General features: G+C 35.6%; 1 protein-coding gene across 1 annotated transcript; it reads left to right on the top strand.

Annotated features, from left to right (window-relative positions):
* Positions 1-470: 470 nt before the first annotated feature.
* On the top strand, positions 471-26130 carry cdh17 (cadherin 17, LI cadherin (liver-intestine)). The gene is made up of 18 exons (XM_059012598.1): positions 471-537; positions 3612-3698; positions 6229-6333; positions 7392-7529; positions 8093-8231; positions 9329-9487; positions 9920-10119; positions 10418-10549; positions 11283-11433; positions 11650-11880; positions 13420-13496; positions 16039-16230; positions 16980-17224; positions 17445-17575; positions 20618-20854; positions 21305-21415; positions 24816-24932; positions 25211-26130. The coding sequence occupies exons 2-18, from the start codon at positions 3648-3650 to the stop codon at positions 25300-25302; spliced, it is 2508 nt and encodes an 835-aa protein (XP_058868581.1). The 5' UTR covers positions 471-537; positions 3612-3647; the 3' UTR covers positions 25303-26130.
* Positions 26131-27918: the final 1788 nt, after the last annotated feature.

Below are 27918 nucleotides of genomic sequence, written 5' to 3'. Positions count from 1 at the left end.
ATACTTTGTACTGTGATATTTTGTAACAATTGTATGTCGCCTTGGATAAGGGCATCTCCTAATAAATAATAATAATAATAATAATAATAATAATAATAATAATAATAATAAAAAAAAAAATAATAATAATAATAATAATAATCACATACGCACAAACAAACAAAACGCAATACAGGCTTCCAATAGTGTGAGGCCTTTAGCAATCAATGAAGGCAGTTTCAAAAGCAACCCAACCAAAACTGACATTCCTTTATGTGAAGAAGAAAAAGAATAACAGCAACAAATACAAATAGAAAACGTTGCTGTGAAACCTGCATTTTATTAAGATTATTCCTCTTTTATCAGCAGTAACATGCTGTTTTTCTAGTGTGCTTCTGACACATGTGTCCCCTTTGCTGTATGATAACCATTAGCAAATCATTAGGTCCAATAAAGAGGTTGCTAGTTAACATTTGACCAGGTCTTGGGAGCGTCTGAACAGCACTGCACTCATTCAGGTGCAAGCAACATAAAACACTCCAAAAGCACTCCTGCAAGGTAAGTCCCTGCCTGCTTACTTTGAAAATACACTATTGCTGTTGTTTTGTGTTTTCATTTCTGTTTTTTATTTATAAAGAGCGGAGAATAAGTGAAAAGTAAAAAAAAAAAAATCTTTGTAGGAAACCAGGAGAAAAGGTTGTATTGCATCCACGGAGTAGTTGTTTGTACCGTGGAAGATTTAAGTCTAGCAGTACTTGGTTCATACTTGATATAGTGTGTGTGTGAATATACATACATATATATAAATAAAGGCTGGTTCATACGACTGGGAGACTGTGTTGATGAAAATCTGCTTTAGCCCATTGTTGTCATGATGCATTCAAAGTTTGATTTTTAAGACCCACAAATAATGGCCTGGTGTGCACGATTCACAGGGCTAAAACTGCATGTCAGAGACCCTTTCCCACCAGATTTGGATTGTATTAAACATATTAATAGGGTGTTCAGTGAATCCCCTCTGGAGGAAAACACCTCTTTATTGGACCTAATGATTTGCTAACGGTTATAGTGTAGATGTTGCTTTGATCAATAAAACAGACCTCGTTGGCGCCTCTTTTCATTGACTTTTGAACAAGTCACTTTGTATTGTAGTTGTTTAAGACTAGGGGTTTCCAGAGTATTTTATTTTTCCCTGTCAATTTCTGAAGTTACGTAGTTACCATTTTGAATCTAAAATGTTTCAAGGAAGAACTGGTTGACGCCATTTCCGGAACACACTGAAGAAGCTATTGTTCTTGTTACAAACACTGTCTTATTATTGCTAATTTAATAATATTACATTAAATTAAGTTAGAATATAATGGTAGTATTCCCCACTGTGTGGTAATGATAAGGTCGTTCTTTTTTTTCTCTAAATTACACTTATTTTCATATTGTATATCCTTTAAACTTGGCTATTTAATTTAAATGAAGGGCATTTTCAACACAGCTTGAAAGGATATGTGACAAAGATGTGTTACCCCCCCCCCCAAACAGACTTCAAGCCTTTAAAACTAGAATAAATGTCAACTGGAATGTGTTCAATTGACTGGATCAATGGTGGGGATAGTCGTAGCAACAAACACAGGCAGTGCTTAGACTGGATATAAATAGGGTCTCAAATAATTTACGAAGCAGGATCTCTCACTCCTCCCGAACCACCCCAAATAAAGACAAGTCATTTTTATATGGGGAAGTGTTTTTTTATTATTAATTTTGTTTTTTGGGACAGATTGCAATAGTTACAAAATGAAAAACGATAGAACACACCTTTCATTGCTTGGTGACGCTGTGCAAAGAGAGGGAAGTTTGCAGAGACGTATCTGCAGGGTTGGATGGGAGCCAGTGTTGGTAGAATAACTGACTAATACAGGAGGAGTCTTCTGCAGAACAAGATAAACAGATGGCTCATATTGTTTTACTGCACCCTCGCCAAACTCATGCATAACAACGAAAGTGTGAGCAACAGCTGAACTCATAGTTTTTATAAGGCTTTCAAAAAAAGATTTGTATTGCTGGAGAGCTCATCCATATTTAAAAGATCATCCTTCGCATACGACATCACAAATCTAAAGACAGAGAAACAACAACAGTAGTTCCCAAGTACACTCTTCGTTTCTGTATATTTCTAAGTGAATCGGTTGTGTGCAGGTTGTCTACAAGACATTGTGTTGTACAGTTTGCTTTACTTTGTGTTTTTTTGCCCAAACTGCATGAGATGACATCTCCTATACAATAAAAAATAAACCTGCATGACGCATGAACTTATAATACTTCATGTGTGCCATTTTGCACACTTTGAGCAATGATGACAATAATAAGAGTACCCTGCATATGATGTATTCACAAATTAGTTTAAATCCGCTGACTTAAAAAAAACATGTTCACAACTTACTGTGTAAAGTGTTTTAAATATTTGTTTTTTTGCTGATTTAAACTCATTCGCCATTATTTTGATAAGTTATTGACAAAAGTTGATTAATGAACCAGAATACATCTGTTGAGGTTAGGGATAGTAAGCGTTGGTTTGGATGGGTCTGAGGATGGGCTCCTGTTTGGGAGCCACAATGTATATGATTTCTGGGTGGATTGAGTAATTCCTCTCTGGAAGCCATTATCAAGATCAGCTCTAGGCGTTTTCTGTTTGGCTCTTTTAATTTAAGACAGTTGTTGGCCAATTAGCCCAAATACCGCCAAAGAAAGTGAGTCATTCCTTTTGCTTTCCATCTCATTCTGTTCTGCCTGCCCCCTCTCATTTGTTACTGCACTCTTGGAGATGTTGAATGTACCTTAAACATAGGCAGGTTTAAAATGGAGATGCAGTTGTCTGCTGTGAAGGAGATTTTGAAATTTGTTTGAGTCTGTTTAGAAAATAGTTACAGAACAATATAAAGCTGACAATGTTGGAGAGGTGCTTTGCTCGACAAAACATAAAGTAGTTTATCCTGGTAAACTTGTGATGAATACAATTATTGGGAATGTTTAAGGATGTTTTCATTGCAGTTGTTCCCATTTACGTTTAAGTCATATTTTATCAAGCACATTTTTTTTTTTTTTTAAATCACAAACCATTTAAAAAATACATTCATGCCAACAATCAAGCAATGCAGTGTCATATTAATCATTAATTTATGTATGGGCGATATTACAATAAAGATGAATCATTACTAGTCATGACTGAGAATACCAGTGAAGAATGCATTCATGTCTTTAAAATGACTCTAAACTCATTTTAAACAAATGATATTTAAAATCCAGCACAATGAAGATTATGTGAGTAAATGTGTGTGGGTTCTTGACCAAGAGAATGCTTTGCTGCCTTTTACAAATACAGTCTTCATAAAAAGAATGACTTAAATACTCAGAAAAAAGTATTCCATTTAAACAATTGTTGTGTTATCTATGTGGCAAGTCATAGACATTACAAGCAGGTCAAAGTGTTTTCAGTTTATGTAGTAAAAATGAACTGTGGTGAGAAATGTTCCTATTCTGAGAGGCTGCTTATAAACCTAATTAACAAACAGTTAAAAATATATTTTATTTCAGATGTTCGGAGTTTTGTAAACCATATTGTCATTGTTATATCTTTACAGGAATCCAACACAGGAATCAATAAATAAACATTAATCATGATTCTCAATGATCTTACTTTACCACTAATTGTGTTTTTTTGTACATGGGTAAGTATGCTTTATTTTATGAACTCATTACTTAGCTGTTGTTCACTTATGTGAACAGACTGCATTTGGCAGAGCTATGTAGTTCAAGTTTAGCAGTTTCCACAAAAGGTGACTTATTGGGTCATTCCTGCTCAAGTGTACCAGTGGGTCACCTCTTACATCCATTCATTATTTTTTGTTGTAACGCACATGATTTATTAATATTTTTACCACCTTCAGAGTTCAGACACTTTCTCACCATGTTGGGCACAAGTTACAGTACTCTTCTTTAGCATGGGCAAGACCTAACATGTATTTATATATCTTCAAACACAAATGGACAAAATAGCTCTCAAGAATTTGGTCAATTAAGCAAAATTTACCAAAGTGTTATGAACTATGGCAAAATATTGCACAGCACATCAAATCGAATGATTCTTATAGGGCTATTGTATTACAAAATATTGATATTCATTTTAAATAGTATTTTTAGTAAACAGTCAGTTTGAATATCTATCTATATATCTATCTATCTATACAGTATATACAGTACTGTGCAAAAGTTTTAGGCAGGTGTGAAAAAATGCTGTAAAGTAAGAATGCTTTCAAAAATAGACATGTTAATAGTTTATATTTATCAATTAACAAAATGCAAAGTGAGTGAACAGAAGAAAAATCTACATCAAATCAATATTTGGTGTGACCACCCTTTGCCTTCAAAACAGCATCAATTCTTCTAGGTAGACTTGCACACAGTTTTTGAAGGAACTCGGCAGGTAGGTTGGCCCAAACATCTTGGAGAACTAACCACAGTTCTTCTGTGGATTTAGGCAGCCTCAGTTGCTTCTCTCTCTTCATGTAATCCCAGACAGACTCAATGATGTTGAGATCAGGGCTCTGTGGGGGCCATACCATCACTTCCAGGACTCCTTGTTCTTCTTTACGCTGAAGATAGTTCTTAACGACTTTCGCTGTACGTTTGGGGTCGTTGTCATGCTGCAGAATAAATTTGGGGCCAATCAGATGCCTCCCTGATGGTATTGCATGATGGATAAGTATCTGCCTGTACTTCTCAGCATTGAGGAGACCATTAATTCTGACCAAATCCCCAACTCCATTTGCAGAAATGCAGCCCCAAACTTGCAAGGAACCTCCACCATGCTTCACTGTTGCCTGCAGACACTCATTCGTGTACCACTCTCCAACCTTCGGCGAACAAACTGCCTTCTGCTACAGCCAAATATTTCAAATTTTGACTCATCAGTCCAGAGCACCTGCTGCCATTTTTCTGCACCCCAGTTCCTGTGTTTTTGTGCATAGTTGAGTCGCTTGGCCTTGTTTTCACGTCGGAGGTATGGCTTTTTGGCCGCAAGTCTTCCATGAAGGCCACTTCTGACCAGACTTCTCCGGACAGTAGATGGGTGTACCAGGGTCCCAATGTTTTCTGCCAATTCTGAGCTGATGGCACTGCTGGACATCTTCCGATTGTGAAGGGAAGTAAGCATGATGTGTCTTTCATCTGCTGCAGTAAGTTTCCTTGGCCGACCACTGCGTCTACGGTCCTCAACTTTGCCCGTTTCTTTGTGCTTCTTCAAAAGAGCTTGGACAGCACATCTGGAAACCCCTGTCTGCCTTGAAATTTCTGCCTGGGAGAGACCTTGCTGATGCAGTATAAATACCTTGTGTCTTGTTGCTGTGCTCAGTCTTGCCATGGTGTATGACTTTTGACAGTAAACTGTCTTCAGCAACCTCACCTTGTTAGCTGAGTTTGGCTGTTCCTCACCCAGTTTTATTCCTCCTACACAGCTGTTTCTGTTTCAGTTAATGATTGTGTTTCAACCTACATATTGAATTGATGATCATTAGCACCTGTTTGGTATAATTGTTTAATCATACACCTGACTATATGCCTACAAAATCCCTGACTTTGTGCAAGTGTACCTAGAAGAATTGATGCTGTTTTGAAGGCAAAGGGTGGTCACACCAAATATGGATTTGATTTAGATTTTTCTTCTGTTGACTCACTTTGCATTTAGCTAATTGATAAATATAATCTATTAACATGTCTATTTTTGAAAGCATTCTTACTTTACAGCATTTTTTCACACCTGCCTAAAACTTTTGCACAGTACTGTATATATATATATATATATATATATATATATATATATATATATATATATATATATATATATAGTATAATGTTCTTTATATTACTTCTGCAAGTCTATAAGTCTATACATTTTTTCCATCCTAATATTTTGCTCAAAGCTTTAAACAAGAAGGTTGCCAGTTTGAATTTGTTATTGTGTAACCCAAAATAATATACATTCCAATCCATTTTACAACTATTTTATTTAAATTCATTGCAAAGAAATGTAATTTGCTTGTATGCTCGACATTTTTAGGCAATTGCATGAATGCTCTATTCTTTTCTAATCTCTGTGTACAGTATGTCACAATTCTTCATATGATACAGACACAATGGGGGAGGTTTGCCTAATTTACTTTTTGAATGTACTTAGACAGTAGTGGTATATATCTTCCACAGACCTTTACTAATGGATCAGATTGGCTTAAAAACAAAAAAGGGCCACTAGAGGACAAGGTCCTTGAAGTCCCGGAGGAGACAGAGGTACCACATGCAGTGTATTGGGTAAGAACTGCACTAGCAGTATCGCGACGATAACATCAACAGTTGCCCCCTCTTTTAGCAGGTTTCATAAGCAATGTTAGCTTATTTACAGGAGAGCTTTATCTTCATTTTCAGCTGTTACCTAAATAATCATATATAATATAAATATAACAGTCATATTGTATTGAAAATGTAAGTTTGTTTGGAAGCTTACAACCCTTTCTGATTTTAAACAAATACAAATATGTTATTTTGAAATAGAAATGTCAGCTGCTTACACGGTATAAAAACCCACACCTCAGACACAAGATGTGATTGCTATCAAAGACAGAAAAAAACACTTTCCTTTTCTCATATACTGGATAATTAAAAAAAAAAAAAAGTCAAGTGTTACTTCGTCTGACTTCAGTTGAATCGTTCATTCAGCTCTATGTGTTATCCAAACTGTACTCTGTTGTGTTATCATAGGAAAACAGGATTTGGAATCCCTATGAAAGAAACAGAAATTCCACATGTCATGTAACTGCATGTATGAAGACACAAATGCGATTAAGGAATCGATAATCTTTATTATTAACTAATTATTGACATTTATATGGCCAGTGTAAACTCTCTGCTATTCACGTTCATTGGGATTCCCGATCCTGTTATCCTGTGATTATAAGACAGCTTGGAAACACACATGTGACAAAGGGACCACGCAGTGGCAGAAGCCTGTCAAAGAGCCAAATGACTGATACAGTCGAACTCAAACTCACAGTGAATCCAGCACATCATTGAAGTTTTTTTTTTTTTTGGTTATAATCCAGGATAATAAAAAAAGGAAGATATTTTTTTGTCATTGATTTTTTTTTTTTTATGTATAAGTGCAATAATACATTTCCCAGTACAGTTCAACTTCAACCCGTCACAGGCAATATTTACATTTGGTTAATAAATTATTTAATTAGATAACTAGTCTGTTAAGTGCTGTTTGAAAACCACCATAGTTTTACAGTCTTCTAAATTGCATTGGGAAGTGATGACTGATATGTAATAATGTCCCTTCTATTGCTTTTTTCATTATTTCTTTATTTTAGTTCCAAGCAACTGACCCCAATGTAAAGTCATATAAACTTGGTGGTGAAACTGATAATAAAACACTGATTGAAAAAGACGGATGGTTATATCTGAGGGAGCCTTTTGACTGGGAAACAAAGAAGGTCCATATTATAACGGTAAATACTATATTTCTTAATTAAGGCCATAGAATGGTTAGTTAATCTTCCAGATTTACTAAGGGCAAGTGCTCCAGGAACATTCAGATACCAGGAGCATCTACTCATAATCCTAACAATAAATAGCAATTTTACCCAAAACCTTTAACTTAATCCTAACCCTAACGTCCCTGTCAGATTCTCCATAAAACAGATGCTATTTGGAGTTTAGACATGATTCTGGGAACTCTGTTGAGACCATAGGGGCTGTTTAACTTCTGAGATTTAAAACAACATTTACCTAAAACAGGGTACAAAATCTATCTAAACAAGTAGTTATTTAAGAAAGCAACAATGGATATTGTCTTCTATCAATCATATTCTCTACTGACTGTGCGCCAAATACCATAAAGTTGAGAAGGTGGAAGTGATTATATAAACTGGCCCACTGTCTAGTTTTTCTGATCAACACTGTGGCACTGATACTGATTCATATAAGAGCTTGAAAAAAAAGCATTCTGAAAAGTAAACATGTCAACCAGGTTTAAAACAACAACAACCAAATAATACTTTTTGGTTCACAGGTTGAAGCGCTGGACGCTGACCTTAAGACGGTGGAAGGGCCAGTCTCTATCACAATTATTGTAAAAGATATAAACGACAATCGGCCGGAATTCAATCAAACCCTCTATGATGGAGTTGTGAGACAACACTCAAGACCTGGTGTGTATTTGTTGCGTCTTTTGTGCTCTTCTTTATGTTAATAAAACACTCGCACACACAAGGTTGTTTGATGCTGCCATTCAATTTATTAAACTGCGTAGCTCAAAACATTAACACAGAACGGACGTGACGTCATTAACTAACCCTGGTAACTAGCAGTGTATTATGGGAATTCACTTCAGTATTCTTTTATGTGTCATTTATTTTTTCAAGGTTTGTTATATTCCTGTTTATTTTCAGAGTTGACAGGGCCTGTACATGTTTGTTTTATAATGTTTATTAATAAGTAAGCTTTTAATTGTTGTCATTTTAGTTGTTTTTTTGTTACACTTCCTTTTTATTTATGGTGTTTGTAGAGTAGGTTGGTCTGATAGATCACATAGTCACATGATTTTAATGGAATGAGGAAGTATGTTCAGTCCTTGCACTTGGAGTTCTCTAGACAAGCTCAAAGCACGCTCAAAGCTAGGTAAAGACTGATTTAAAGAAACATATTGGCGCAAACCCAAAAACATTCAGAATACTGCAATCATCCTAAGGTAGAAAGGAGAATGTAGAAAAAAGCAACTGAAATGAAACCTGAAGCTACTTAACATCTTTAATATTGTAATTAAACATTATTATTTGTTTATTTAGCAGACGCCTTTATCCAAGGCAACTTACAGAGACTAGGGTGTGTGAACTATGCATCAGCTGCAGAGTCACTTACAATTACGTCTCACCCGAAAAACAGAGCACAAGGAGGTTAAGTGACTTGCTCAGGGTCACACAATAAGTCAGTGGCTGAGGTGGGATTTGAACCGGGGATCTCCTGGTGACAAGCCCTTTTCTTTAACCACTGGACCACTCAGCCTCCCTCATTAGCAGAGAGTTACTCAGATAAATATAAATATACAGTAAATGTACTGAACAGGATGCTAAAACAGTCCCATACAGTAGTCTTTGTTTGTTTCGGTGCACATTATTAGGATTTGCAATCAGCTTAATGTAATAGTTTATGCAAAATAAACTGGTTGTTTTGATCTACAATATGCCATATTCCTCTTCCACATGTGACCTTGTGGATTATGCATTAATTGCTCCTTTTTTTACTGCAGGTAGGCCTTTTATGAGAGTTTACGCCACAGACAAGGATAACCCAAGCACCCCAAACGCAAAGCTGAACTACAGCATTTCAAACCAAATCCCTGACACCTATAAGGTTCCACTTTTTCAAATTGATAGCAAAACTGGAGAAATCTCTACCACCTCCGCTGGTATGTTGAAGCCAAAATCTCTTCTTCAAACAAACCTCTGAAAGCTTTTGCCAAACCTGGTAAATTTGATTATAGCCGGATAATAGTAAAGTCATGCTTGATTTTAAAATGCTTGTGTGTGTCCTTTGACATGAGCATGGATACAACCTCTTCATGTGCGGCGTCGAACATCATAGTTTTCTGTCATTCAGTTGATGTCCAGTCACATCTTTCTTACCCAATATTAATGGTTCTGAAAAAAGATATGAAATATGAATTCACAATTCAACATCCAACTGTTATATAAGCTCTAAATAATACATTTCAATATGTACTGTACACATGGTTCAAGAGTAGAGTTGTTGAGTTGTGGATCAAAGTATTCCGTTTTCATTTAACTGATTAATGATTCCATTCTTATTAAGTAATTTTGTTTTTGTTTGCTGCTTACAGGAGCTCAAAATTTGGACCCAAATACAGGTGTTGAATACACCCTGTTTCTTACAGTCAAAGACCTAGAAGGTTTGTCAGACAATGCCTTCATTAGGAACACGCAGGTGAAAATTATTGTGAAAGAGAACCTGTGGAAATCTCCCAATACAGTGATAATCACTGAGAATTCTACTGATCCACATCCCATTCAAATCACACAGGTAAATATTAACAGAAGATTGTTCAAAAGGTTGCACTGCTGAAATCCACTGCAATCTTTGCATGAGAAGATCCCGGTTAAACTGAAACCTACTGTGCAATATGGTTAAACCATTCCCAATAACCTTCCTTAACAAAAGACACTGATTTCTGCTGCGGTACAACTTTTCTGGGCTGCATCTTGAGTCAGAAATTGTAGGTTTTATCATACTGTAAGATTTAAACAGTGATAGTGTCTGGTAGGTACATTGCTTAAACCCACTACTTATTTTCTTTCTTTCTTTTTTTGTTTTTAAACAGGTCCAATGGAATGAACCTGGAGCTGTGTACGTACTTCAACAGAAGGAGAGGTATCCAAATTTTCCCTTTTCAATTGATGGAGATGGGAAGATTTCTGTGACTGAACCTCTGGACAGGGAGGAGAGGGAAACAGTAATTATTACATTTAAGTCCTCAGAGTCTGTTTGATAAATTATTTCAGTTTACCTTTCGGTGCACTTGTAATATAACTGCCATCTATTAAAGATCAGCTTGGTAAGAGTATGAAATATCACAGTTATCTGAACTAATTGTATTCATCTTGTTGTGTAGATTCATTTGGTGTCATTTGTTGTTTTAGTCATCCCTTTCTGGTGACTTTTAAAACTCAGGAGTATAAAGCTCCCCAATGGCCTCAATGTCTTACCCCGAAAGTACATCAGATACACCAGAATGCAACCATTAACCTGCCCCACTGCAACACTCTTTCCCTTGTGGACATTCTTACATCCACTATTGCAGAGTGTTGCAGGAGGGCAGGTTAATGGCTACGAGTTTTTAATAGTTCTCAATGGAAGTGTACATGCATGGAAACATAGGTGAAGGTGATATTCCAACTGTGTGTGCTTCCTCAGTGGTAACAGCAAGGGCTTAAGTCTCCAGTGCCAAAGTTTTCATGAGAACCTAAAAAGTTAGGTACACTTCTATGAGGTTCTATAGATATGTTTAAATTAAACTAAATACAGTATCCATAAAGGCAACACTGTTTGGAATGACTATTTTAACATTCTATCAATATTAAACAATTAGTATTTCATTTGTAATTAATCTTCCTTTTCAAAAGCATAATGGTGTCAACACCATGAGCATGGTCATTCAGTGTCACGTGTGTTTCTTGTTGTTTCAGTATGTGCTGGTGGTATTTGCAAAAGACAAAGCTAATACAAACCTTGAGCAACCAATCGAGGTTTACGTATCAGTAACAGATATTAACGACAATCCACCAGTATGTGAAGTGCCGCTGACTGTATTAGAGGTTCAGGAAAATGAGAAAATAGGTAAGGTTTTAATGTACACTTTGGCATCTTTAGTTATCAGTATGTGCGGGCATTGTTTCCATGCAGTTAATATACAAGTAAATGTAGTCTATTCAATTGGTTATTGTATTTTGGCTGTAATCATTTTTCTTCAGTGGCCCAGGGCAAAGAGATTTCTGTGAATTGTACTCAGTATTGCGGCAGGACATTTTTATTTACTTTTTTTTTTTTTTTTAGGAAATCAAATTGGATCTCTGAAAGCTTTTGACTTGGATGAATCAGACAGTTTGAACTCTGTGTTAAAGTATCAGATTTTGGATCAGGAGCCGAAGCTACCTTCTTCTACCATGTTCATTATTGATGAATACAGTGGTAAAATCCAGATTGAACACGACAGATTCCAGAAAACGGAGGTGCCGGAGTACAATTTAACAGTAAAGGTCACTGACATGGCTGGAAATCCCACAGGTGTGTAATAGGGTCACATGCTCCTTGCATTTGAAACAGTGTCTTCATTTATAAGTGGAGGTTTGGGGAATGAGTTAAACTGTGGTATTAGCAGGAATTAAAACTAACGTTAAAAATACACAGAAATGTAAAAATATACATAGCTTGTTCTTGATGCACATTGTTAGGAGCTCACTCCACAGGGGTGCAGATCATTTTGAAAGTTTAGCTCCAGAGAGCCTGCTGGTGCTAAATTATCAAACCATACCCTAACCAAGCCCCCCTCACAACTTCCCAGGGCAGGGCAGTACTGTATTATTATTATTATTATCATTATTATTATTATTATTATTATTTATTTATTTCTTAGCAGACGTCCTTATCCAGGGCAATTTACAGTCGTAAACAAATACATTTCAAGAACCACAGTACAAGTAATAATACAATTAAGAGCAAGATAAATACAATGACTTTGGTTCTAGCAAGTACAAGTATGACAAAATACGATTCAATAATGGAGCAGATAACAGTGTCAGTGATAGTTGCATCAGGATATAATTAAATACCAAATACTACAGATTAAATAACACTTGACAGATTACAGTACTCTAAAGTACAGGATTAAATACAGTAAAATAGGGGGCAGATAAGAGCAAGTAAAGCGCATTTAAGGAAGAGTGATAAGTGTCCAGAGGGAAAAACAGAGGAGTTCTACAGGTGCTGTCTGAAGAGGTGAGTCTTGAGGAGGCGCCGGAAGGTGGTCAGGGACTGGGCAGTCCTGACATCTGTAGGAAGGTCATTCCACCACTGCGGGGCGATGGTGGAGAAGGAGCGGGCTCTGGAGGCAGGGGAGCGTAAAGGAGGTAGAGCCAGTCTTCTAGTGCAGGAGGAGCGGAAAGGTCGAGTGGGGGTGTAGGGAGAGATGAGGGTCTGGAGGTAGCTGGGTGCAGTCTGGTCACTGTACAGCGCTACAATGCAAGATTCATATTTAAATACATTATAGTTTCCAGTAAGTGCAAATAATATTACTAAAATACAATATGAACTAGGATGCAACAAGTTAGAATTACAACACGTTATATCTACAATGACTAGTCAATGATTAGTCATATATGATAAGGTTACACTTTCTCAAATTGATAGTAGAACGGGAAAAAGCTCTACCACCCCTGCATACAACAATTTGCATATTTATTATTATTTATTTCTTAGCAGACACCCTTATCCAGGGCGACTTATAATTGTTACAGGATATCACATTCATTTTACATACAATTACATTATTTTTTACATGCAATGACCCATCATACAGTTTTCTTTTTCACTGGAGCAATCTAGGTAAAGTACCTTGCTCAAGGGTACAGCAGCAGTGTCCCCTACCTGGGATTGAACCCATGACCCTCCGGTTAAGAGTCCAGAGCCCTAACCACTACTCCACACTGCTGCCCTGCATATATTTTCCATATAAAAGTTCCTCTATCAGACACAGCACACACTGTAGAGTACAGTATTTATGCAGTTAATAAAATCTTAACATACATATGATTTTTTTCTTTCTAGGCTTCTACACTGTCTGCAGTGTAGTCATACGAATAATTGAAGGCAATGACCAGATTCCTATATTTGAGAAACAGCAGGTAAACTCATTTGCATTGTACTTTTTGAATATTTGCCATGCTCAAATGCAAAAAAAAGAATTGATGGTTTCAAAGTTGAACATGGAGATGTCTATTTGGAGTATGATGCATTAGTTTGTGGTTGGATTTAGGAAGGGAAATTGGGATATAAATATAGTTTTATTCATTTATTAATTATTTATTTTTTCAACAAATAATTGAATAATGAACTCTTGACAGTGCAGGTAATTTTGCTGAAAGACAACCCTACTATAATTAAATAAATACTTGTGCACAGCCTTCTGACTAGGCCATTCCAGAACCTTGATTTTATTCTTCTTTAAATATTCTGAAGTAGATTTTGATGTGTGCTTTGGATCGTTGTCATGTTGGAACATCCAGTTGCGCTTTAACCAAGTTTTGTACCGGAGGGTTTCAGATGATTGGCCAATATCTTTTGGTATACTATGAAATTCATTTTACTATGTATTGGAACTAAATTCCCTGTTCCATTAGATTCCTTGTTCCATTTCTTTGTACGCCTCACCAGACTTTCTGCAAACGTAACGACTATCAATGTGACCAAATAGCTCGATTTTTGTTTCATCACTCCACAAAACCTTTGACCAGAACTCATATCCATCATTCAAATGCCATTTTGCAAACTTTAAGCAATTGTCCTTGTGACGTTTTCCTAAGAGTGGCTTTTTCCTTGGCCTGCGACCATTGAGACCTTCACTATGCAATACTCGATTTATGGTTGAAATGGAAACCACAGTCCCATTTGCAGCCAATTCACTCTGAATATCTTTGGCAGCTTGTTATTAAGCTTCCTCACAATTCTTCTACTTGTTCTTGGTGAAAGAACCTTCTTTCTTCCAGACTGAGGGAGGGTTGTGACAGTACCATGAGTCTTGTACTTCTTGATAATAGAAACAATAGCTGAAATTGGGATACTCAAATGCTTGGAAATCTTCTTGTATCCTTCTCCGGCTTTATTACAATAAATAATTTTCTGCCTGAAATAAATAAATTGTAGACATCTATTTCTTGTAACTTTTTTTCATCATCTACAAAAGCAAAACTTTTGCTATGAAAGATTCTTCCTAAAATTTTTGAGAAATTTCTAGAAATTCTAACTTTCCATTGGGGTATGTAAACTTTTGACTACAACTTGATGTTTTGAAAGCGCTTACGTGCTAAAATTTGTAATAATACGAAAATAAACAAAACGAAAACAAACACCTAGCTCTTTTTTTGAGCACTAACTAAAACACAGAAACAGGAACCTAACTAACAAACAGGACAGCTAAGCTGTTTACCCGTTAAAACAAAATAAAAACACACAGTTTTTAAACAAACAACACGAAAAGGCTTTACACAGTACCTTTTTCGTTCAATACTCTTGAGCACACTATCAAGCGGGCTTCTTCACACACAGCAGCCCAGAACAGACTGGCTGCTCGCTTTTTAAACCCTTCACCTGGCACTAATTTACACTCATTACCAGGTGCGGGTGATAATCTAATTAAACGCAATCTAATTAAACAATTAAACAATAATGAAAACAAATTAGGTGTATGCCTGTGTTCCTCCCTCGGACTACACTTTCTCACAGGAGCCAGTGCAACCAAACTTTTCATCCAGGGGAAGGTCGAGGGCTATGTTTGGATCCAGAATTTTGACCCCCGGGGTACTTTATTTCGTAACCCCATTGCTGGATCACTACAGTAGACATGTATCTCAAATTAAAGAAACACACTAAACCAAAAAAATAAATAAATAAAAAGAACAAAAAAAAAAAAAAAGGCAAACCCCCCCAAAAAAATAAAGTTAAAAAAAGGGGAAGGGGTCCGAGCGCATTGTGCGACACCCAAGATCGGTAAGTTATAGGAAACCATAAGGCTACCGTTCCCCAATTTGTCATGCATGAAATATTGAAATATTGAATTTACCCGGACAACGCCATGTACTTCATATATATAGCATACACAAGACCTGGACATGTTAACTTGTCTGTTGTGTTGAGCAAAGTCATTTTACCTTGACCTCTTTGGAGTTCTGCATTGTTGAAAGAGTTAAGATGGTTATAGTATTCAACATATGGGGTTTATAATTATCATCATTAGCAATGTTAGTGAAAAGTGGAGTTGGAATTGGTAAGAAGGTTAAATCAGTTATAGAGATACAAGGACATAAAGGAAGAAAAGCAACACAGATATCCCTTAAGATGTCAAACATATAAGCAGATAGAATTATAAGAGGAAAGAGCGGGCAGCAAACTTCATCCTTCCAGTCCAGGTCTTCGTCTTCTGGAAGAAACTTACATCGTTTGGTTCTGTTGTCCGAGTATCAATCCCAACTTCCTGTTGCTGTTGTCTATGCCTGTTTAACGCTGACAATGGGGGCATTGCCCACGAGTGTAAATGGCAAACGTGAGCCATATCAGGGACCCCTGCATTGACAGTGGAACAAAAAACTGACCAATGCCGTCACAAAGCCCTCACTGGATTTCCCCGAATGTATCCCTACAGAACAAAATATTTTTCTCCCTTTTGTTCAGTATGAACTCAATCCCATACCAGAAGACACACCAGTGGGAACCACATTACTAACAATTGGGGCTATCGATGATGATGAGCCAAAAACTGGCAGTTCCAAAATCCTGTACAACGTTGTAGAAGGAGATGCAGAAGGAACATTTGCTATAAGTACAGACGAAGAAACAAACCAAGGACATGTGGTGATTAGAAAGGTAAGAAATTCTTACCTGAATCCATCTGTTGAAACTTGCAGTGGCGATTATGATTAGGAGGGAGCTACAGTAGACCATGGAGAAGAGGGTGGTATGCCACTCATGTGGCCACATAATAGAGTGTTTTAAAAAGGCTGCTACACACCAGACGCGACACGTCAAGCCAATGTGTGAAGCGATGCACCAGAATTAATAGAACCTATACTTTTGATAGGAACTGTTCACATCCCAGGTGACACCAGGAAGACTGGAACGATGTGAAAAAAATAGGATAGGATTAAATCCTATTTTTTGCGAATATGTTGCCCCACAGTTAGGGACTGAGGCCATGTTCTACCAGGATGTAATAACATCGAAAGATGAAGTGCAATACAAGTTTTTTATTAAATCATAACTTCATTTAAAATTACCCTGAACTATAATTTAAAGGCCAATACAATTACAAGTATGTGTTTATTTTATTTGATTTTAATTGCTGTGTCTATACACCACAAACCTAAGTGGTCAATTTAACAGAATATCATTAATGATAAGTATAACACAACCAAAACTAAAGTACAGTATTATCCTAATTTACAAGTTAAGCAAAACAAAAATAGAAGAATGCTCTTAAATACCAGATAATTCTTACAATAATACCAACATATACATTATCTGAGGATTACAGAATGCTATTTAAAAATACACTTGAATCACAATAATACCTTTTATATTTAAAAATGTATTGTTATGTTTGTTTGTTTTCCAAGCCCCTAGACTTTGAAACAATGCCTGTTTACAAACTTCGTATTGATGCCAGAAACCCAGAGCCATTGGTGCCTGGTGTGGTCTACAATGCAAGCTCTACCGCATACCTAAACATCAGCGTGATCGATGTCAATGAAGCCCCTGTGTTTGGCAGTATAGAGTACCAGGCCATGGTCAAGGAAAATATTCCTGTTGGCAACACCATTCTGAAAGTGGATGCTATAGACCCTGAAGGTAGCAGTATAAGGTAGTTTAAACAACACTGGAATTCATCTCTTTCATCTTCTTCTAAAATAAATGTGACATGTACTTGTTTTAAGTAAAATGTATTGAATTTCTCATGATTATTTTAAACTGCTGAAAATGTTATCTTAAAGTTTTAAAATACAAATTGAAAGATGTCAAGTTTATATTGAGGTCATGCCAACTTTTCTGGTATCTTATTCATTCAATTTTCTATGGTTTAGGTACAGACTGGAAGGAGATGTCTTTAACTGGCTGAAAATCAACTCTGAAACTGGGGATATAATTACAAATACATTGCTGGACAGGGAGAGGACAGACACATACAAAGTCAGGGTTATTGCTGTTCAGTTCGGTAAGCAACTCCATTCTGAATCAAATGGAACTTCTTGTTGTGAGCTCACAGCTGAACTATATGCACAGGGAAGTGACTTGCATTTTTATGTATTATCTGTAGCTGAACAAATACACTGACTGAAATATCTGTGAAATGTTTCAGTTGAGAATTCTGAATATTATTTTAAATCATATGTAGTTCATTCTTATTTCCAGGGAAGACTTTGAGAATTAGTTGCCTCTGTTCTTTTTTTTTTTGGAAAGTAGCACCTTCAGCTGATAATACTTTGCTGACTTAGCTTCAACGTATCAGCAGATGGATAACTAAACTTCCAGTAAAAAACATCTAATACATTCATTCCATACTCAACATTTACATCAAATAGTGCAAAACTAGAACTGCTGAAAGCCCAGGTTGATTTTGGTATTATTATGCTTTTTAAATCTGGGATTAGTGAATTACTATACAGTAGTCTGTCGTGTAATCCGACTGCGGTGGCACCAGAGTAAGGGCGGATATGTAAAAAGTCAGTTAAATGAATCCTGTTTTAAACACCATTATACACAGCTGTAACAATTACTATATTCACACGATTATTGTTTTGAGATTCAGCTTTTATTAAGGAGCTCCCCTGAATCCCTTGTTTAAAAAGATACAGGGTATTAATGCTTGTGACAGGATAGCTGTCTGCTCCGTGTGAGTGCCTGCATTCGCTGCTGAGTGACAGGCAGGAGATCGAGATGGAAGTTGAACTACTCGTCCGGCTGTCTGCGGTTTTGACTTGCTTACTCAGTCTTCGGTATCCTACCCTGGTCCTTGTTCTCTCTCACTCAGTCAGTCAGTCAGTCAGTCAGTCAGTCAGTCACTCACTCACTCACTCACACACACACTGTGCTAAAGAGCTTGATCATGGTGGATAAAGGTTAGGGCGCATATGTGACAGGCGGATACATGATGGATTACTGTAACTGATTTCCTATTGAGTTTACCAAAATTAACAACAATCATGTTGTGCAATATTTGGAGGATTTATTTTCAAACACTCACAACACGTGCAATCAATTACTGGAGTCACATAATAACATAAGACATTAAACAACTAGCACAGAGGGCACTGGCCTGATTTATTTTGTCCTATTTCATCCAAATCCTGTCAAAGTTAGTACTCAAGAAACCATATACCATGGTAGATTCAAATACTGTAATACAAATCTGTTGCTCTTGCAAGTGTCATGTTACCACCAATACTGTACTTTGTTATAATGCTGGGACAGCCGTTATATTTTAAGGGGTTCTCAACCTTTTTCTGCACCACCTTAGCTATTTATTTCAGCAATAACTTGTCTCCGAAGCAGTCCTGTGTTAGTTACTTTTTTTCTATTCAGATGAGTTGAAACCATGAGGGACTGTCTTTGCCTCAGCCACAAACCCTTGGTTACAGTTGAGTTCTTTGCAATGAAAAAAGACAACAGAATGTGTGGAACATTTTCTCTGAACAACCAGTAATACTGTTCATTTAATGACGCACATTCTTTTTATATGTGAAACTTTATTGTATTTGCGTATGTGTTCCTGTGTTTTGACTCACAGTACTTATAAATTTGATTTCCTGATTGATAGAGATACAAAGATACTAATTATGTGAAGAATACAGCATGACCAAGTTATTATGATTCATTTAACTATTTTAGCATACGGTAGCATTTGTGCTGAATCTTTTGGAATCACGATTCTGACAACCAAACTTGTCCAAAGCCTTATAATTTATATCCTTGTGGAAAAATATTGTAACCTAACCTTTCAGTTGTTTTCTTTAAATATAGTTCTACTATAAACAGGATTTAAAAAGCAATAAACATGCTTCAGTAGTTTATGGATGAGGTTAACTGCAGAGGTAAAGACACTTGAAAAAGTAAAGCAAAAGAAGTTTGGGTTGATTATAATAACTGATCTTTATCACCTACAACATAGTAAATCAGACTTCTTTGGACAGATATGTACATACATTATATACAGGGTCACGGCCAAGCGGGAGGTAGTGCCACAATAATAAATGGTCATCTAATCAGATTCAGGCTGTGAAAATTTTCCAAAAACATTAAGAGTTAGGGACATTATGTCCACTTTATAGATATATCTAGAAAACTAGCACAAACTGTGTTGTTGGATGAATGAAGGTTGTATCATTGTAACTTGTCATCTACATTTCATGAAACATGTACATGTAGGTTAGGTATATAGCTACATTTATATATATTCTAATTATTTCTAATTATTAAGGACTTTAACAATTAGTATTCATTACAGTGTATAAATCCTTCGCAATGTCAGCCTCTGAAAATAATATCAGCTTCACATGCTGTAACAGTAGGCTTTACTTTTGAACAAAGGACTGTATTCTCCCCACTGTCAGAAATCTTTTGATTTATGAAAGGCTTTCTTTTTTAAATTGTATTATTGATAGTACCGTGATGCATTATTAGTATATGCTAAATAAACTGTCCGATATGCACGTTTTCAATGCTCCGCTCCAATTCTGATGGCAATCTTAACTCTCATGGAACAACCATCTTGAATTGAAGTAGAAACACACAAGTGACACAAATGGCAGGCTTGTTGTTGTTTTAAAAACGTCCACCTTTTTTTGGGAGGAGGGGAAATGTCTTCACACAAGGGGTGGTCGATATAACATCATCAGGCACACACTGCAGTTCAGGGGTCATGCGTGCACATCCGGGTCCAAAGCAGGCTCAGGTCTGTGTTCCAGTGTCAACAGGTGGCTCAAATGATAAGAATCTTTTAATATGATTGACTCTGAGCCAGCTCAGATACAAGTTGTAAGTGTAACGCACTAAGAGTGCCTCTGAATTTGTAGTCTTAAAGTAATTAGATTACTTATCTGTCTGTATTGTTAAAATAAAGGCAAGACGACCTACATACATTTGTTCCAAAAGATAAATCAACATATAGTGTAAAAGGAGGGTGATTAATATCCGTAACATTAACTGGATGCTTTTCCATATGTTACACATTTTAACATGTTGTCTTTTCCCTCTGTAGAATCGCCTGCACTTGAGAGTACAGTGCCTGTCTCTATTAACTTGGTTGATGTTAATGACAATCCCCCAATGCTGACCTACCCAGAACCACACTTCTGCTTCCCAGTGCAAGAGCCCAAGGCAGTGCTAATGAAGGCTATGGATAAAGATTTAGATCCACATGGACCACCATTTCAATTCTCACTAAAAGGGGATGATAAAAACAATACGGAAGACTGGGAGATTGTGCCTGTTAATGGTAAGAGTTAATGGTGGAGTTTCAAGCAATTTGAAAAATGCAGCAGTTTCCATGCACATACCATATTTTACCCTAGTACCATGTTTTGCTTGCCTCTGTTCTTTTCCATGCTTGAATTACTGTATGCTGTTATAATGTACAGACTGAATTTAACCAAAGGTGGTGTATTTGATTACCCTGTTGGATAATGTTGGCCTCTTGGTCAAGATTTAAAAGGGTGTTAAATTTAACATACTGATATTTTTATGCTCCCCCATTTATTGTAGTAAACAATTGTTTAATAAAACGACATTATGTAATAATACTGTGTGAATTAAAAATAAACCACGAAAAAAAACAACAAAAAAAACCATTTAATATAAAATACTTATATTGATAATGCAGAAAACTATGGAAAATACGCACACCATCAATTAACAACAGCGGTGTGTATTATTTATTTATTTTTAGATTCCTTTGCAAAATTGAAGATGAGGCACATCAGTTTTGAGAAGATACAGTATGATGTCGAAGTAAATATAAGGGATAATGGAAATTTGGAAAAGACATACACTGTTCCAGGTAAATATGTTTAAATAATATGCCTTTTTATATTTCTTTTGTAAAGCGCCTTGAAATGTATACAATACAATACAATAAAAAAGTAAAATATGTATTGTTTTGTATTGTATTATTATTATTATTATTATTATTATTATTATTATTATTATTATTATTATTATTATTATTATTATTATTATTATTATTATCCAAAAAACAACCCATCATAAAAAAAAAACCTGTTGTCCTATTTCTGGATTATTATTGTTGCCCCTTCTTTATCGTTTTATATTTATTTACACAGAATTAAACCCCAAAACTCCAGCATTTGCTGTTAAATTGTCTGATCCAACTGCTAAATCAAAATGGCGTTGGTTTATTACTCACCTTAATGCATTTCCAATGATACTGTATATTTTCTTATCAGTTTCCTTTAAAAGGGTATCCTTTACTGATGTTTTTCATTGCCGTTTAAAAAAAATATTCTCTTATTAATACCTAAAATTGTCTAAATAAAACAAAGCATTCATTTACGGTTATATTCTCCTTAATTGTAAATACTATGTAAGCAATAAGACACGACAGGGTGCTGGTTGTGCTTGAATAACCGCACGCCCAGGGGTTAGTGTGTTATTGCACTTATAAAATGGGTTACTCATTTTTAGAAATAAAGATATAGACACATTTTTATTTAAAAATAAATATAGGTTTATTTGTTCCTAAATATATTACTACGCTAGGAAAATACTTCCAATAAATGTAATAGTTTCAATGAATTTAATAGATAAACAAATTATTTTTAATAATAAATTAAATACATTATCAGAATATTTTCAGCATTTGTCTCATTAAGCTGACTGTACCAGGGAATGTAATTTTCTAAATTAAATGGCTGGCTGCACAGTTGGAAAGACTGTGCAGTAGGTGGCACTGTTTGGTGAGTGGGGGAGTTTGTTTCTGCCTTTTTGCTTACGAGCTGACGTTGATGTTGTAACTTGTCTTTTTGTTGTCACGGGTTTCCAGGACAGATGTGAAGACGCTGTTTGCTGTTTTAAAGTGGTTATCTGAAATTATGTTTATAGATCATCCCACTGTGGCCAGCTCGCAAGCTTATGTAGCTGCTAACTGAATACTGTGTGCAAGCTGATGTTATCACTTAAGCAAAGAAACTTCTTAAAACTGTGTTTATTTCAGTCTTAGGTGCAGTTTTCCAGTCCATATAATTTTTTGTTTGTGCTGAACAATCATTAAAAATTGACACAGCCCAAGCCGTTACTTTTCTAGTATTCCGCTCTTCTTTATTAGCTTCAGTTGTATTAATTACAACAGTACTTAGAGAGAGGTGTCTTGTAGTACTCATGGTTTCATTTTTTTTCCTGACATTTTTTTTAAATTATTGCTGTCGGTTCCGTTACTGAACTGTTGTGGTCTAAACCCTCCAGGAATGTGTGGACATTGGAGTCACCAAACAAGTTAAAATTTACATGGAGGAAGTCGGACTTTGTATATTTTGTTTTTATTGGCGGCCATTTCAAATTTTTTTTTTTAAACGTTCGGCACAATAATATCTGTTTGTAAAAAGTCTTAGTTGCTGGGACTTGTTTTTGGTTGAACTGTAATAATTCAATGGCTTGGAATGCCTATCAGCCAATCAGGACTCAGATACCCCCCAACCAATTTTGTAAATAAATATATATATATATATATATATATATATATATATATATATATATATATATATATATATATATATATATATATATATATATATATATATATATATATATATATATATATATATATATATATATATATATATATACACACACACACACACATACATATACATATACATATACAAGTGCTAATTCAAAAGTATTCAAACCCTTTGATGTTATGATAGTATTGTCTACAAGGTGCTAGAAATTTCAATATGATAATGCAGAACCTAATTCTAGAAAAGTCTAGAAAATGCTGGATTGTAGGTGATCATTCTTAGAGAGTATAAAAGGGTTAGGCATAGGATGATTGCTGTCATTACCAATAAGTCAATATGGGAAAAAGTAGAGCTATCTGGAGACCTCAGGCAGAAAATGATTTATTGTAATAAAGCTGGAGAAGGATACAAGAAGATTTCCAAACATTTGAGTATCCCAATTTCAACTATTGTTTCTATTATCAAGAAGTACAAGACTCATGGTACTGTCACAACACTCCCTCGGTCTGGAAGAAAGAAGGTTCTTTCACCAAGAACAAGCAGAAGAATTGTGAGGAAGGTTAATAACAATCTGAGATTGACTGCCAAAGATATTCAAAGTTTATTGGCTGCAAGTGAAACATTGCATTTCAACCATAGGTCAAGTATTGCATGGTGAAGGTCTCAATGGTCCCAGGTCAAGGAAAAAGCCACTCTTAGGAAAACGTCACAAGGACAGTCGCTTAAAGTTTGCAAAAAAGCATTTCAATGATGGATATGAGTTCTGGTCAATGGTTTTGTGGAGTGATGAAACAAAAATCGAGCTATTTGGTCATGCTGGTAGTACAAAGGCGTACAAAGAAAAGAACACCATACATACTGTCAAGCATGGAGGTGGTAATATCCTTTAATGGGGCTGTTTTTCCTCTAATGGCACAGTAAATTTAGTTCCAATACATGGTAAAATGGATTCCACAGCATATCAAAAGATATTGGCCAGTCATCTGAAACTCTCCTCTACAGAACTTGGTTTAAATTGCAACTGGATGTTCCACCACAACAACGATCCAAAGCACACATCAAAATTTACTTCAGAATGGTTAAAGAAGAATAAAATCAAGGTTCTGGAATGTCCTAGTCAATGTCCCGATCTAAATCCGATTGAGAATCTTTGGTATGAGTTGAAGGCGGCTGTGCACAAGAGAAGTCCTTGGAATTTGAATGAACTGGAACAATTTTGCTTTGAAGAATAGTCCAAAATCACTAAAGAATCATGCCAAAAGCTCATTGACAAATATCCTAATCGTTTATTATTGCTGAAGGTGCCTCAACTAGTTATTAATTTCATTTTCCTTGTCAGGGTATGAATACCTTTGAATTAGCATTTTTGGAGTGTTGCAAAAAAATAATAAAAAAATAATAATTGTGACATCTATTTCTTATAACTTTCTTTCCTCATCCACAAAAGTAAAACTTTTGCTACAAAAGATTTTTCCTATAATTATTTGTTTGAGAAATTTCTAGAAATTATAAATTTCTATTGGGGTATGTAAACCTTTGACTACAAATATATATATTAGAGTATATATATATAAAAAATAATCTCCAATGAAATTAATGCGTTTATCGCAGAAGTTAACTGCGATTGATAGCCCTAATATGCATATATTTATTTTTCAAGAATTCTGTGGCTGATGTATATATTACCTCTTTTTTCTATTGCAGTACTTTTTTGTAAGTGTTCACAAAATGAACATTGTTACATTGATGTGCAAATCCAAACTGGAAGGCCAACAGTAGGGGCGACTGTTGGCATTCTACTGGGAACCCTTTTAATCCCTGGTAAGTGTTAACTCATACTGTATTTGCAGTCAAACATGTGAAGACATTTTTTTATATTACATTCATATTTTATGGTGCATAATTCAAGAAAGAATAAGCACCCAGAAACTTTGTTCTTAGAAAATAAACCATTATTCCTGAAGACACAGTCATTAAAACATTTCAGCCCATTTGTTCTTTATACAAATAGTAGCAATATTAGAGAAAGCTTGGATTGTATAACTAAGGAAATAATAGGCGAAGTCTATCTTTGAACTAATTTATATTTCTGTTTGTAGGTGTTGCTCTGTCTCTTGTGTTTTACAAGTTGAAAAAGAATAAGAATAAGGAGCCAAAAGCTACGACACCAGACACTAACCCAATGCTGTAAAGACTCTCCATTAGAAGTGTAGATTTCTGTTGCTATAGCAAAACCAGATACCATATGGATCAGACTTATTAAGATATTTACAATAAAATGCAATTTTTACCATTTATTATGAAAGGGAAGTTAAACTAACAAACTATTTACAAACCATTTTTGCAAACTTTTGAATCCTTAACTTACTACTTGTTACTATTTTTTAACATCAGCAATTGTATTGTCCTTTGCCACAAGGCTTTAGTTATTGTGAGAGATTTTGTTGCCATTATTTGAAAAATGCTTGCATAAATATATTAGCCTGTTTTGAGAAAACCCAGCAAAAAGGGATTCTATAGTACTTGTTGACATCTTATCATTTTAGTAACACTTCTCAACAAAATAGTTTTAAAGCCGCCCTGTTTTAATCAATTATAGTGTACTATTTGTGTACTGACTAAAATAGTGTACTATTTGTGTACTAAGTGAAATAATGTACTATTTCTGTACTGTAGTGTACTGCTTCCAGATCTCACAGTGGCAGGGGCTGTGATGCAACACATTTTGTCTGTTTCCTCTCTCTGAGTCGGCTGGTGGTCATTCCTGGTTTGGGGTACAGGTTAGGGACTGTACATACGTTTACACAAACTGAAAATGTGAAGTGCATAACATAAATACAAACTATCTTTAATAACCAGGACTGGGTGCAGGACAAGTAGAATCTCTTCAGCAACTAAACCTTTTTTATAAAATGTTTTAAAAAATCACAATAGTATGGCATACAAAATCACACATATTTACTATTTTGTGAAAAAAAAGAAATGTTTGGCTTTACGAAATAAACAGTTATACATCAAATCAAGTGAAAAGAGAAATGTGTTATTCTTCTGTGTGCATGTGTTTTAACCATACAGTTTAGAGTTGTACCAACACATACAAAATGTTTATTACCCTATACATGACTTACTTTAAAGAAGTACTGCTCCAAAGGATATTTTCAAACTACAATTACTAAAAGTACAGTTGCGGAGCAAGAATGACAAAACCATTAATTATTATTATGTAAATCTGAAAACAAAAACACATTAGAAATGTAAAAAAATGCCAAGTTAGCAAAAGTGCCCATCCATTTAAAGTGAAGATATCAAAAACACAAGCTAAGTTAGAAGAAACAATTGGGGCACCCTTGGCCAGCACCAAGCAGATAGCCACAACTGTAAAAGCGGTAGGGGTCAAGGTTGCTCCAATTGTTTCTACTAACTTGGCTTGTGTTTTTGATGCAAGTTTGATCCGCTTTTATTGTACCTGAAAGATCAGAATCTAAGAATGATGATGATGATGATGAAGATGAACGATGACTTGAAAAACCTCCAAAATATAACAAAGTCCTGAGAATTCTCAGCTGGCTGACTTCATCTTTCAAAATACTGCTGGTCTCAACTAATTGTGTAGCACTGATGACAGTATAACACAAAACGCTTCCAAACTGAAGGTTATAGTTTCAAATCCCACGCATGCCAGACCTTTTTTTATATTTATATAAAAAAAGATATTTTTTGCAGGCAAATGTTCCATTTTAAAACATAAATAAACCATTTAATATAAATGATATAGACGTTACAATAAGTGTGTTCCCTAGTATATGTACAACTTGACAAAACAAGTTAATTGTCATTAAACTCAGATGTCCTGTAATATACATATGTGTGGATAAAAGTGAAAAAAATATGTTGGGAGAAAAAGGACATTTTTACCTTCCTTTGGCGACTTATTTCTCTTACTGTATGACAGGTTGTGACAGAAAGACAATGATTCTTGGTGTTAAATCTCCCTCTCGACCTGTGAGGGCGCTAAGTGATGGGAACAGAGAACTGTGGACTACGTGGCCTGACACTTCGTTCTGAGGGTTAAAAGGAAGTCGGTCATGTAGAAAAGAGATGGAGCTTTGGTACACTAATTCATTGACCTGGAGGGGAAATGATGTAGATGCAGATCATAAAAAGCAGCTGCTATCATTTACCAAGGGGTCATGAGTGACGGTATAAATAGGAGTCGAAGCAATGTTATCTGTTCCTTCGTTTTGGTTATTTAATAAGTGACCCGGAAGGACCTGTGTTTGGTGAAATAATCGTGAGTATTTGTTTTGTTCACTAGACAGCTAACACGTTTCGGAGCTGTCGCCAGAGGCCAGCACAAACCTGGAACAACACTGCACTCGTATCACTAATTGTATTTGCACCACTAGCACTAATTCACACACTAACTGACTTGTGTATGTGTTTTGTGTGTTGTGTGGGTGTATAATAAAAACAGGACTATTATTTGCGGGGCAAACCAGGGGATTATAAATTAAGTAACACACGCTGCTGTATTACTTACCTTCATTATTGTTTACTGTTTGTTTTGCTGTCAGGCACTGGACAAAAACAAATTGTCTGTCTGTTCTTTAATCATCTGCACCTGTACACTATTAACCAGTTTACCACACAGGTATTGACTTTTTTTTCTACATTTCACATAAGAGTGTTGGGAACTACAAATTAAAAGTGAAATGGTACTTTTGGCTGATTGACTTTTGCTGCGCCAATACTATGAAAACACGTAAACTATCCTTGCCGGCAGTTCTTGCTATTTATTTATATAATC

This window comes from Acipenser ruthenus, chromosome 3 (genome assembly GCF_902713425.1).
Source record: "Acipenser ruthenus chromosome 3, fAciRut3.2 maternal haplotype, whole genome shotgun sequence".
Taxonomy (NCBI): Eukaryota; Metazoa; Chordata; class Actinopteri; order Acipenseriformes; family Acipenseridae; genus Acipenser; species Acipenser ruthenus.
The sequence above is the reverse complement of the archived record's forward strand: the minus strand, read 5'-3'. Positions and strand labels throughout refer to the sequence as shown.